The sequence below is a fragment of the Cervus elaphus genome, chromosome 32, assembly GCF_910594005.1.
Source record: "Cervus elaphus chromosome 32, mCerEla1.1, whole genome shotgun sequence".
NCBI lineage: Eukaryota > Metazoa > Chordata > Mammalia > Artiodactyla > Cervidae > Cervus > Cervus elaphus.
In genome coordinates, this window is record NC_057846.1 from 30,845,197 (window position 1) to 30,859,455 (window position 14,259).

A 14,259-nucleotide genomic window follows, 5' to 3' on the forward strand; every position below is an offset into this window, starting at 1 on the left:
CGTAAACTAACAACAGCCTGTTGTTTAGACAGATGAAGGATAGTGTAATGAGGAATATGGATCATGTGGTTAAAATACAAAGAAAAACTTGGCAAGGACTGGCTTTGGTATTTGACTTCTCACTGTGCACTAGCAACTCATAATTGTTATCAGATTCTGTTTTATGTTAAGTGGATATGGTCCAGAACTGTGAAAAATATCTTCTCTTATAGGAATGTGAGGGCAATCTGACTCCATCTGTCACCTGGTCAACTGCCCTGGGGTGATCTAGCTCGTTAGCCAGGTGACCCTCTGCTTTCTCTCTTATCTCAGAGCTGTATGCTTGGTCACGGAATAAAGGAATTTCCCTAAATGCGGAGCAAAAGGGTAGCCATGACCTCTCCCAGCCCCCATACTTCTCCTAGTCTAATAAATATCACTTAACCATGAATTCCAAGTCTGTATCTTTAGTCTTTGTGAAAACAGCTGCCGAGATAGTAAAGTAGCTATAATTTCTGAATCATCTTATATTGAGCCAAAAGTTCAAGGTAAATGGTACCAAGATTTTTATTTGAACTTTTGTTTAATACTCTTTCTGTCATTTTTATGGAATACACTTTTATTGCATTATTATCCAGTAAAATTGGGGATTTTAAATATGCAATACACTTAGGCTATATTTTTTCTGTAGTGGAGTGGATTTATATTTAATGGTCTTATGTTGGATGAACATGGTGATTATAATTTTCTGCTGCCTCCAAAATTTTTATCTTTGCCTCTCTTTCTCTGGCCCTTAACTGCTGTGGAGTAAATATATTCACCTACTTGTCATATACCAAATTCAAAATAATGATTTCCTCCTCATTCTGCCAAACCTCTTTCCTGGACTCTCTCTTAGGTAATACATACTATAGCTTAAGGAAAACATCAGGCTTGATACCCTTTTCTCTTTTTCAATCAATTTGTCACCAAGGCTGATCCATTTTATTATCTCCAATCTTTTTTTTTTTTTTTTTCAATTTTCCATCTGTTGGCTCTGCCATTATTTCACACCCTCAAAATGCATCAGTTGGGTTAGGACAATGGACTCTTTGCAAAATGTGCTTGCAGTTGGAAGAACTAGAATTTGAACCAAAGACTTTTTAGAACCTAGGCCTCAATACCTGCTGAAAAGTGAAGTAGGACCTACAAAATAAAAGCCAACGATTTGTGATTTTAGTCTATACACAGTGGAAGTGATGTTACCAAAAGTGTTTTTAAGAGATTAATTTTGAGTTATTATTTAGGGTGTATTAGCATAAAAGCATACTGCCTTCAATGAAACAGAGAAAATTATTATAGTAATTGGAGCATGACATGACAAGGGTCTAGCAATAGTAATTTTGGAGGGGAGATTAAAGGGAAAAGATAAAGTACTGACAGAAACTTGAAAGACTGGTTAGCACACTGTTTCAGTCTTCCAAATATCAACATATAAAAAAAGACTTCATTTTTACTTCCCAGATAAATACACCTACTGGTTAGAGACCCAACATTCAAGTTGACAACATCACCCAATTTCAAATGTAAATTAATGTCATATTACCCACTGAAAACTGTATTTGTGATGTTTAAAGTTTTAGTTTTATGTTTGAAAAGCACACCAGTACTTTTCATTCTATAAAGCTCTTCAAAGAAAAAGGGAATCATACATGTCTCTTCCACATTTATCATTTTGTTCAGCAGAGTTTTGTTTGGAAAATGTCTGTGATATCCAAAAACAAAGTTCCAGCAGATGGAGGAGGTGAAAATAGACACATGTTCCAGCTGTTTTTAATCTTTTTTTCTGGGGCGGGGGGTGGGGGCTGCAGTTAAAATGAAAGTACACCCTTTAAAAGACAGAATTGTCACTCTCTTCGAATATGAGTTCATCTAAGTGGTCACTCACAAAATTGTGTGTCTTCTAATAGAAGTTGCACCTGTGTGTAAACATGCTTGTGGGGAACATGTGCATGCATGTCTGGATGTGCATGCACAACTAAGTGTGTGTTTAAAGAATTACCCCAAGTAGATCTTATGCTATAGGTGAAGTGGTTGCCTATGTGTACTCCCAAGTCACTACTAGATATTCATTATGTAAATCCAAAGTTTAAAAAAATTTCTTATTCTATATTATTGCTTTGAGGTACTGAAGTAGGTTGATCTTAGTTTTGGCAGATTTCTGGTACTTTTAGAGTGATCAGTACCAGATAAGAGCACTTCTTATAGCATACCACCGTAACAAATCTCATTTAATCACTATCTATAGGCACCTCAAGCTCATTATATCCCAGTTTGATGGAACTGTTCTATATCTCGATTGTATCAGTGTCAACATCTTGCTGTGATGTTGGACTATAGCTTTGCAAGATGTTACCCTAGAAAGAAACTGTGTGAATGATATATGGGATTTTTTTGGTATTATTTCTTAGAACTGCATGTCAATCTACAGTGATCTCAAAAAGAGCAAGTTAATTGCTAAAAAAAAAATACCTCAATTATCATGCTTTCTCCAAAGAAAACAAACTTTAATTTTTAACATCTTCTGACAATACCAACATACACCTGATGGAAACTTACTTGTTATCTCTTGTTCTTCCTTACTGCACCCGTCCCCTCCAGTTCAGTTCAGTTCAATTCAGTCACTCAGTCGTGTCCGACTCTTTGAGACCCCATGGACTACAGCACACTGGTTGTCCATCACCAACTTCTGAAGCTCGCTCAAACTCATGTCCATTGAGTTGGTGATGCCATCCAACCATCTCATCCTCGGTCACCCCCTTCTCCTGCCCTCAATCTTTCTCAGCATCAGGGTCTTTTCTAATTAGTCAGCTCTTGGCATCAAGTGGCCAAAGTATTGGAGTTTCAGCTTCTGCATCAGTCCTTCCAACGACTATTCAGGACTGATTCCCTTTAGGATGGACTGGTTTGATCCCTCCAATTCAATGAGTCATCAAGTCCTGCTGATTTACTTCCTGTTTCTACAAAACATCTATTTCTTCCTCTTTTCCAGTGCTGACGCCATGTTTCAGAGTCTTGTTATCTTTCCTTGATTAACAAAACAGCCTTCAAATTGGTCTTCCTGCTTCGAGCTTTAGCGTCCCAAAACAGTTGCTCTAAACGCAGCTGTATATTATACTCTTAGGAAATTTTTTGAAAATACTGCCAGATCTCCACTCAGCAACATTTAAATCAGAATATACAGAAGGACGGCCCAGGCATGGGTATATTTTGAAGGCTTCTCAGATAATTCTAACGTGCAGCCATGGTTGAAAATTGTTAACTTGAGCCTCTCTCTTTAATTAAGATTCTAGAACAAGTTCACTGAGATGAAATTCTGGGTGTTTCCTTCTTCTGCTTTAGAGCTCTCTCTGTTACAGCTAGAGTATGTTTCTCTCCAAATACACATGTTGAAGTTCTAACTCATATTCCCTCAGAAAGTGACTTTATTTGGAGAATCTTTAAAGAGGTGATCAGGTGAGGTCATTGGAGTGAGCTCAAATCCTAATGACCGGTGTCCTTCTCAGAAGGAGCTGTTGGACACGGATATGTGTACACGGTGAATGCAGTGTGAGCATGAAGGCAAAGACTGGGGTGATGTTTCTATAGGCCAAAGAGCATCAGAAATTGTGAGCAAACCACCAGAAACTAAGCAAGGGGCATAGCACAGATTCTTCCTCACAGCCTTACTTCCTTTTGCCCTGAAGAATCAATATATGGCTAAATATTTAATTACTTTATCGGTGTGGCCAATACTGTGAAATGAAAATATCATATTTATGACGTTGTCTTGAAAAGTGGTTGCAGAATTTTTTTTTTCCCTCAACACTTACTTCATTGTGAGAGAAAATCTCTCTGGGGTGTGTACTGACACATCCTGACTTTTGGAAAATCTGTTGACCCAGAGCTCTGTGTGATTACTTCCATGGGTTATAGAAATAGTCTCTTGTATGAGAGATGAAGTTATTCTCCAGAGAGAGTGGATGGGGTGTTATTTTCCGAAACTTTCTCTCCCAGGGACCCTATGAGACTAGAATTTTTTTCCATCTGCTCTACCTCCTTCATACACAGACACACACACACGTTTTTATTTTATTTTTTAATGCATTAAAAATTTTTCCTCGGTGACTTTGATGTGGATACTTTAAGTTGAATGAAATACAATAAAACTCTTTCTAGGTATGAAGATAAAACTGAAAAAAAAGAGAGAAGATGAGGGAGAATAAAGTAAGAGTGTTAATCGCTCAGTCATGTCCAACTCTTTGCAACCCCATGGACTGTAACCCGCCAGGCTCCTCTGTCCTTGGAATTCTCCAGGCAAGGATACTGGAGTGGGTTGCCATTCCCTTCTACAAGGGATCTTCCTAACCCAGGCAGATTCTTTACCATCTGAGCCACAAGGGAGAGGAGGGGAGCTCAAACAAGGGGGTGGTTGGGGTGAGAGGGTATTTCCTTTATTTAGTACAAAGCCCTACAACCCTGGTGAAATTTCTGAAAGTATTTGGTAACCCGAGGACCCTGGGATCTCTAACACTGTCAAGAAGAAGCAGTTGACCTTCTCTGCACTCACGACATTAAACAAGCCTAGTATCTTTTAGGCCTTTGGGGAATCTGGAGGCAACATATTCTTCATTTACAAGTTTTATTAAGCTTTTTTATGCTGTTATTCACAATTTGTCCCATCTTGAATTGGGGCTCCCCTCCAACAAAGGACTCTGGAATGTCTGAGAGTCCCCCTTTAGTGTTCCCATTCCCTGCCCCCAGAGAGCCAATCACTGCAGAAACTGGAGCAAAGGCCTCCCACAGCTCCTGAAACCTCTGCACCACCCGTGATGACTGTAAGCTGCTCGTGGATTTCTGGTATGAGAAACTGCCTCCTGAGCCTCATACCGTATATACTAGAGTGGTTACTGGAGACTGCCTATTGGTCCCCTGGAAACACGTATCCACTCCTACGGTCCCTGAGCCTCTGCAGCTCCATACCTTTCTGTGGGGCAGGGAGGCAGCCTTCTATGAGCTCAGCTCAGCCCAGCCATCAAGACCCCCTTGCGAAGCAGAAGTGTTAGCTGCAGGCTGGACCTAAGTTGGGGTCCTCTGGAGTATCCCACCTGTAGGAAAGGGTGGCCGCCTCTAACCTCAGACCCTTGCCAGTTGAAAGTTAACTTCTCTCTTGTGCCCTTGGCATTTGACTCCTTGGAGTCCAATGAGTGCAAAGGAGTAGGAGTTTGTACACTTTTTGGACAAAACTGCATGTTATAGAGCTTTCTGGAGAGCTACTACTTTGAATTCCCTAATCCAGACATCCTTGACAAAGGATGGGCTTCAAGGATCAGCAAAATTAGCTGGATTTCATGCAGTCAACAGCTTTACTCTGCCCAACAACTACCTGCATTAGTGTTTGTTTACAGACTCTCAGGCCATTGCAGTGTTCCAGCCACCTAGTTCCACCGATGGTAACCACAGCAATTATTTATCCAAGTTTTCCATCCTTGGGGAAAATAACTATGGGAGTCTCTTGCCTCACGAATACCCAAAATATAAATCAAGGTGACATATTAAAGCTATAATACAGGCCTCACTTTATCCACGTTGAGATGTCAGATGTTAAGGCTGACCATTTCAGTTCTAAAAATATACAGTGTTGAGCTCTTGAACAAGGTGTTTAATGGAACTTTCCCCACCCCTGTCTGTCTCAGGCTACAAGCCTCATAGAGTTCTCTTACTCAAGCATACTCAAGAAAGATAAATTTTAATTAAATGAAATATGACATTTTTTATCAGCAGTCAAACTTAAGGATGACCGGTAATAAAGAGTCTGATTCCAATTTTGATGTTTGACGGTCAAAAACGTGCACACCCACCTTTCACTCCCACTCCACCTTTGCAACAGCTGATAAAAGCCCAGGGCTCCCTTTGGTACTGGCAGGAAGTTCAGACCATGTAAGCCTAGCCCACAGGTGTGCATCCTCACCTCAGCCCCACTCCCTGATCACAGTAAAAGCCAAACCGGTATCTTTCCTCTCTCTCCAGCCATTTTTAGATCAGCTTGGGAGCTTGCCCTGTGTCCCTCAGAAGCAACTCTCAATATGTGAGCAATAGACCTTTTCAGACCTTCTCAGACTTCATGCGGGGTCATCAGTCTTGACATTCAAAGCAAATATGGGGTGGAATGACCATAACATACTTTCTCCTAAACCCCAATTAATACCTCAACAGTGGGCTCGTCAAAGCTAGGCTCTGGGATTATTGGAGCTACCCTGATAGAATCTTGTAATATCCATTGTAATTTGAGTTTACAGAAAATTGGAGAATTTGAAATTCTCTATTGCAGAGGGCATTGTCAACTGAGAATTCAGCTGTCTTTTTTCTGTCTCAGATTAACTATTTGTGTATGAACTTTTCCTCTGTCAATTCCAGAAAAAAATTGAAGGAGAGCCCACACCCTTGTAGAACCACAATTCTCATTTTCTTCGCAGCCTGTTTAACTATGTTGCTGCAGAAACAGCTATGTTACTATATTAGGCTTCATCATGAAATAAACTAACATGTTTAAAACTGGAGGTATTCTGAGCTGAGTGTCCCAAACATTCCTAAACAGTTCTGAGACTGGAATTTGAATGACTCAGAGGTTCAGGACTGAACTTTCTTTTCTCTCAATCTGGCACATCACTTACTTCTGTTCCAAGGATTTTGTTTTTCTAATACTCATTAAATGCATAGATTTGTTTCTCAGTGCAGAATTTTTTTTCATTAAAAATCTAGATAAAAATCATAAACTACATGGATGCATATTTATATATTGTCTATATTACAGTTATATAAGCTGCATTTATTTAATCCTGCATCAAGTTGCCAGATACATTTTTAGTGCATTGGGGAAATATGTGGTTTCTTAGCATCTGATCTGATAGATTTTCCTTTCCAGCCTTACTGGAATCTCTTGGGTGCCACTATAAAGGGTTTGGATAAAAGATATTCATTCCTTTTGAATCTGTTCAGAAGAATTAAAAACTATTTTCGAGTTTGAGCATCAAGAACTTCCACCTCATTTCAAAACTGCAAAAAGTCATGAATTATCTTTGAAGTTAACAAGTCACATAAATGTTTTTCTATCTCAAAACATGAATTCCAGAGAGATATTTTTATATTATTTTAAATGAATACTGTATTAATTGGCTGCATATGGAAAGATATCAAAAAGCGCTGCACTAATTTGCCACTGAGAAAAAGTATGAATGTATATGATAAAAAGGAATCCAAGCCATGGAGAGAAAGAGAACAATTATAAAAAACAGCTACACAAAGACAAAACACTAGCAGATTATTTTCTTGTTCTGATGCAAAAGACATATTAAATCTCATTATTTGGATGTACTTATATTTCCATCATTTAAACTTTTCTTGAACACCATCCTGTGTCAGGCATTGTGCTAAGTGCCGTGGATACTGTATAAGATGGAACCTCTAAGTGTATAAGATGGAACAACCTCCAGTTGTTCAAATCAAGTAAGAAAGAAAAGATTATTAAGACACAAGTGTTATAAATTTATATTAGCGCTTTAGCATACAGACTACAACATTTAATTCTGATTAGTCAGTGTTTCAAGGTTATGGGCTAAGTGCAAAGAAGGTGAGGCATGAGAATGGGTTAAAGAGTACATCAAACTACATGATCATCTCAACTGATGAAATACCCCTTTATGATACAAAAACATTCAATAAACTAAGAATAGAAAGGAACTTACTCCAAATGAAAAAGGCCATTTATGAAAAACCCACAAACATACTCAGTGGTTAAAAACTGAAAGCTCTTCCCCTAAGATCAGAAATAAGATGTTCACTTCACTACTGGAAATTAGAGCCAGGGCAATTAGGCAAGAAAAAAAAATGTCTAAATCAAAAGCAAGAAGTAAAATTATCTCTGTTTACAAATGACAAAATCTTCTAGCTCTAAAACCCTAAAGAATCCATTTTCTTAAAAACTGTTAATGCAAATCAATAAATTCAGCAGTTTCAAGATACAAAATCAACAGGCAAAAATCAGTTGTATTTCTACACACTAGCAATGAACACCCAAAAAGAAAATGAATTGGAAAAAATTCCATTTACTATAGCAAACAATGGAGTAAAATACTTAGGAATAAAGGAAGCACACAACTTGTATGCACAAAACTATGAAACACTTCTTTCAAAATTAAAGACCTAAACAAAATTTAAAATCTCTTATGCATGGATTGGAAGACTTAATTGACTGAAGGGATGAATTATGACCCTCAATGGGAAAATAATTCAGAATTTTTTATACTAATATGGCAAAGATAAAGCATGACATAGTGTGGATTTCAAATAAAATGTTACTATGAAAATGGTAATGATTTCATTTCCCATTTTATCTAGGAATGACTAAGAGAAATACAATAAATTTTATAGAAAAAAAGGAACATGTTTATACATAAATGAAGGTCTAAAGGCAAAGACTAGTATTGAAGTATTGAAATAAGATACAAAGGCTATTTTTTGCTGATTTTTACAAATTTTTGATTATTATAGGTTAAGTGTAAAGACATGTAGAAAAATTATCTCCGCTCTCCTTCCACAGCTAAACTTCAAGAAGTCTACATACCACTTCCTTTGAAAATAAGACTAGTATCAATTTTTAAGTCATCTAGAAAACTGGTGACATTTACTCAGAATGTAAGAAATTACTCAGAATTTAAGAAATAAGCAGCATTCATAACATAATTGGGCTGTTGTTAATCATGATTTGGACAAAATACAAGGGGGCACTAGATCAGTCCTTTATGCTACCTGATATTTTAACTGTACTAAAAATAAAGGAGCTTTTCAAGTTGTTGTTTTTTTTTTTGAAAAGGTCTGTACCCATATTCCTCATGTCCTTAGCTTACATTTATTCCTCAATCTGCTTTGTCAGTCTGCCCAGATTCTAAGAGTGAAGGGACTGCTGTTAAGGCCAAGAGGCCAATATGTGACTAAACTATCTCCCGTGAACTCTGTTGGGTTGGCATGCTTCGACAGCCCATCCTTGAAATCTCTTTCTTTGCTCTCTGACACGACACTTTGCTGTTTTCCTTTATTCTTCTAGGATGACTCCTCCTCAATCTCCTTTGCTGGCTTATTCTCCTCTGTTGTTGCTGTTGCTCAGTTGCTAAGTTGTGTCCAACTCTTTTGCAACCCCATGGACTGTACCCTGCCAGGCTCCTGTGTCCATGGGATTTCCCAGGCAAAAATACTGGAGTGGACTGGCATTTCCTACTCCAGGGGATCTTCTCGACCTAAGAATCAAACCCACATCTCCTGCATTGGCAGACGGGTTCTTTACCACTGAGCCATCAGGGAAACCTTATTCTCCTCTACCCAGCCACTAATTGGTAAATTTCTCAAGAGTTGGTCATAGCCTTTCTTCTCTTCTCATTCTATTTTCTTCGAGAAGAGCTCACCACATCTATGACTTCAATTTCTAACTACAGTATCTTCCAGTGATCCCCTCCCCCTCAACCCTTTACTTCAATCTCTAGGTTAGACCTTGTCTTCAGATCACAAGCACAAATAACCAAATGTTCGTCAACCTCTCAATGTGAATGTCCTAAATATTTCTCAAACTAACCACGTCCAAATAATTGCCTTCTTAATCAAACATCATCCTCTTCCACTGTTCCTATCTCAATGAAATTATCATATCATACAAATGTACAAGTCAGAAACTTAGTCACATTCTTAACATTTACCTTTTACTAAACACCTATACAGCCCTGGGTGTTCATTGGAAGGACTGATGCTGAAGCTGAAAGTCCAGTCCTTTGGCCACCTCATGCAAAGAGTTGACTCATTGGAAAAGACCCTGATGCTGGGAGGGATTGGGGGCAAGACGAGAAGGGGACAACAGAGGATGAGATGGCTGAATGGCATCACCAACTCAATGGGCATGAGTTTGAGTGAACTCCGGGAGTCGGTGATGGACAGGGTGGCCTGGCGTGCTGCGATTCATGGGGTCGCAAAGAGTCGGACACGACGTAGCGACTGAACTGAACTGAAACCCCTATATTCATTTCTTCACCAAAGAATGCCCGTTATTACCTTCTAAATCTTTGTTAGATCTCTGTTTTTCTTTCTACCTGTATAGTCAAAATCCTAATCCAAAATGCTAGTATCTCTCTCCTGGATTGTTATAAAAACTTCGTAACTCTTTCAACTAAAATGTTGCCTTCTATAATATGAAAAAACACTGGGTGGAAAGCTTTAGTCCTTAAATCTGTGAGGGAAGAATAGTAAACTCTTGTTTCCAAAGTGACTGTAGAAATGTTATAGAATGCAGGTCCATGTGCCCACACACAGTGAGGCCAAAGGATATTAAAACATTAAGAGTTTGGCGCATAGAATGGTTTATTGTAGGGCCATGCCTTAAGAACCCCATAATGCCCCCAAAGCTTTCAACAAATCCCTTTAATAGGAAAGGTGAGGGAGGGTGTGTTAGTTGTTACAAACTTGTTAGTGGCAGATCCTTTGTTCCTGAGGTCTGGTCCATGGCTCAAGGTGTTCCCCATAAACCTTCACCAAAATAAATGTTATTCTCAGTTCAGACAAGAAAAGGCAAGATTCCAAAGCTCAACTTTCACCCACTGAGGTCCAGGCTTGGCTAAAAGGAGGGTGATCCTTGCAGATGCCAATAATTGCCTTACGCACTTGTCCTGCACCCAGTCTGGGTCCTCCCGCAGGGCCCAGGCCCAGTTAAGGAGGCAGATCTTAGCTGACAGGCACCCTCTTGGCTAAGTCCCTGGTCCCTGCCCAGCTGGGAACCCAGGGCCCAACTGGTTCTCAGGCCTCTCATTTAAATTGGAGAGAATCATTTGTTTAGAATCGACAGGAATATGTGCTGTAGCAATTACCAATCATGTGAATTCCTAGCTCACAACAATTGCCCTTCTTTGAAACGAGACCCAACCACAGCAGTGGACCTGAAGGAGATGTTCCATGTCTGTGCAAATTATCCCTGACCTCTGGCCACTTCCTCAGAATAGACAACTGATCTAAGCTAGACCAGTTTCTGAAACTTGAACAGAGAGACTGAAGCTGGTTGAAGCTGTTACCTGAGTGGCAGAATTCCCCATTTACTCCAGTTGCTGAGGCCTCCTTGAACTGCCAGGCATGGAGACCACAGTTCCAGAGGTGGGGATGGAGAAGAGGTTCACTGCTCCTTTAAGGCCTGGGCCTGGCCAGTTAGGAGGCCATGCGAGGCTTCTGGGGCTCTACAGGGCAGCCCTCAGCCTGTCCCCAGGCACACCCCGTGACTGCTTCGCACCCCACACTCTGCCGCGATGGGCACTGGGGTGTGACCACAGGCAGAGAGGGACCTTATAACTGCTCTTCTCAGGGTCTCCCAATAATGGTGGCGATGCTAAGGACTGGGTGCTTATAGGCTGCATGCCCGCTCCACCCCTATTATAGAGATGATAATTATTCAAATACACAACAGAAACATTTACCCACATGACGCATTATCATTAATAAACACCACCCCCTGTCTGGTTAAGAATAAGAGGTTTGCCAATAAGCAGACAAAAAGGTAAATAACAAGCACTAGTTCCATCCTGCTACATTTTCTGCTTTATATCTGACCTTTCAAAAAACCAGAGTATCCAATTTTACGTTTCTCATTCAGCCTTTCCCAGATTCTTCTGGGGTCATCTGAAAGCCTGGGAAGGCTCTGGTGTGCTTCTCTGATGAGGGTAGGGAAGTCTTTCATATGAAGATGTTCATCTATTTTCTCTTGGAGTAGAAGTGACTCCAGCAAAGTCTTCTTCTGTCTCAGGAAGGCAGCTTGGGCCAGTTCTGCCCTTTTTCTGATACAGTCGGGACACCGAGAAGAAATGTGTTGCTTAGCTGTTCCCACCTGTTTGGATGTTGTCCTCATGTTTTTAAAATAGATTCTATTCAAAAGCTCGTCAGGGACAGTACACTTTAAGGCATCTACCTCTGGAGCCTCGGCCTCGGGTCCAAGCTGCAGCTTTTTGTGTCTGCTGCTCTTTTTCCCTTTAGAGTTCGCTCTGTGATGGATCAGGTTTACCTTAATGGTGCAAAAAGACTGCAGGGCATTCAATTCTTCAAGGGATACCTGAGTGATGTCTGTTTGACGTTTAGTGTCTGGTCGGTACTGTTCAGAGTTCGTTTCCTTGCCCTTGAGGTTACGGATCCATTTTCTGCTCAATTTCTTTACATTAGCTTTGAAGTCCGAAAGCTCAGATTGGTTGTCTCCATATTCGGAGCGTGAAGGCAGCGATCCACTCTCAGACTTGCTCCCAGAGGCGTAAGACCAGGGCTGCAGTCCTCCAGAGGAACTGAATGAACCGGAACTCTTTACCTCATCAGTCAAGGACTCCAAGGTCTCAGAAAAGTCTGCCATAGTCCCGGTGTCCGCTGGGGCCAATTCCCCCTGTTCATCTGAATCCTTCGGCTTCTAGGCGGATGGCCATCACATTGCATCAGGCTCTGCGCCTCATCTGCTTTGCCGTGGTCAAGACTGCCTCAGGAACCGGTCAGTCCCGAGCCCCTCGGGGATGAGATTTAGGCGCCGGCAGTTCCTTAAGGGAAGCTCTTCCGGGCGACTCCGTCCCGCTGCCTAGGCAACCAGAGGCGGTCATGCGCAGAGGGTCGCTGGGGCGCCGCGCTCCTTCCTTCCCCCGCGCTCCTCGGAGCCGACTCCGCCCGCACAGTTCGTGTAGGTTTTCGGAGCCTCCCTCTCTGCTGGCTCTCCCGAGTCTCCGCCTCCTCGGTGCTATTTTAGTACAAAATCCAATAACGATCGAGAAAAGGTTGCAAACTCTCCTTCCCCAGGAGTCAAAAAAGTATACACGCCTCTTTCCCAACAGGAATAGACGGCCTCTGACTAATCCGATAATGCACACGCCGGCTAAATGCATCCAAACAAACACAAAAAAAAGCCCCCAAAAAACAAAAACACACCTCCTCCTGCTGGCCAGAAAAACACAAGCAGAAACGTATCTGCCAATCAGATAGCTAAGAGCTCATCTAGTCGCAGAGCACATCTTTGGATGAAAATCTAAAGACTGAAACCAGCCTGTGAGACTCCTGCGTGGCCGGGCTCCGACTCGACCGTTTGCTCCGGCCTCGTCTTGCACAGCTTTTTGTGCTCCGGCATTTTTGGACGACTTTGCAGTTTTCCCAGATCTCAGTTTCTCAGGCCTTTGTTCCGGCAGAGCTCCTCTGAATGGCATTTCAACTGCTACTCTTCCCTCTTGGTTAATTACTGCTCCTCTTTCAAGTCCACCCCCACCCCTCCTTTTTTCTTTTTTCTGGAAGAGCTTCGTATCCACCACTGCCCCCAACTGTTTACCGCACAGCCTTTCTTTCTGGGTTTGAACTCTGTATTCAATACACATTTGATAATACCTCCCACACCGCCGCCTCCAGATTAAAAACCCCATGGAAGCAGAAATCCTGTCAGTCTTGTCCTGCAGTCAGCAGGGACCTGATACATAGAAGGTGCTCAATAAATCGTTACAGAGTAAATGTGGTGAATGACTATGCAAACAGAAATAAATATTGCCTCACACAGGTACGCTCCTGGATATTGAGGCATAAGTACTACAAGGTCGAGGAACTACAGTCTTTTTTTTTTCTTTCCTGAGCCCTTCAAATTAGGCCGCTACTCACAATACAGTCTTTTACAACAGAGTTTTTAAAAATAAGATAGGGCTTTATTAACAGCTATTCTCAGAAATTATAAAATGTTAATTCTGAAGATTGAATATTTCTAGATCTTAATATCCGAGTCTGGGTCTTAGTAAATACCTGAGATAATTTCAAATGGGTTCCCTCTCTCAGTTCTCTCGGCATGTGGGTGGGTAGGGGATGGGGGCGGTTATTCAAGTCTGGCCAGATATATTTAAGGTTATTACAAAAGTGCTCACTTTGGCAGTGAGTCAAAAATCTGCAGTGTTCGACAAGCATCTCTCAAATATGAGCCAGCTTCATATTGATGATGAAGAGATCTCAGCTTCATTCATTCCACCCAAATCATATTTTATCATATAATATTAATCTTTAAAAAGAGGTAATATATAATTTGTGGTTAAATCCAAGTAATCTCCAGTTCAAGGACTCAAGATTTTCATTTTTCATTTTTGTTTCAAAAGTCTCCCTCATTCCCTGAAATTCACATTCATGTGAAAAATGGGAAAGTGTTAGTCGCTCAGTCTGTCTGACTCTTTGCCACCCCATGGACTG

The 14,259-nt window shown here is 40.9% G+C and overlaps 1 protein-coding gene across 1 annotated transcript in view; it reads right to left on the reverse strand.

The window, feature by feature from the left end:
* C32H8orf48 (chromosome 32 C8orf48 homolog) overlaps positions 1–13,269 on the reverse strand; it is a 72,456-nt gene extending 59,187 nt beyond the window's left edge. Inside the window, exon 1 of the mRNA XM_043893744.1 lies at positions 11,632–13,269. Coding sequence (XP_043749679.1) covers positions 11,632–12,415 — 784 coding nt within the window. The 5' untranslated portion in view covers positions 12,416–13,269. The remainder of the gene's footprint in view (positions 1–11,631) is intronic.
* Between the last annotated feature and the right edge of the window lie 990 nt (positions 13,270–14,259).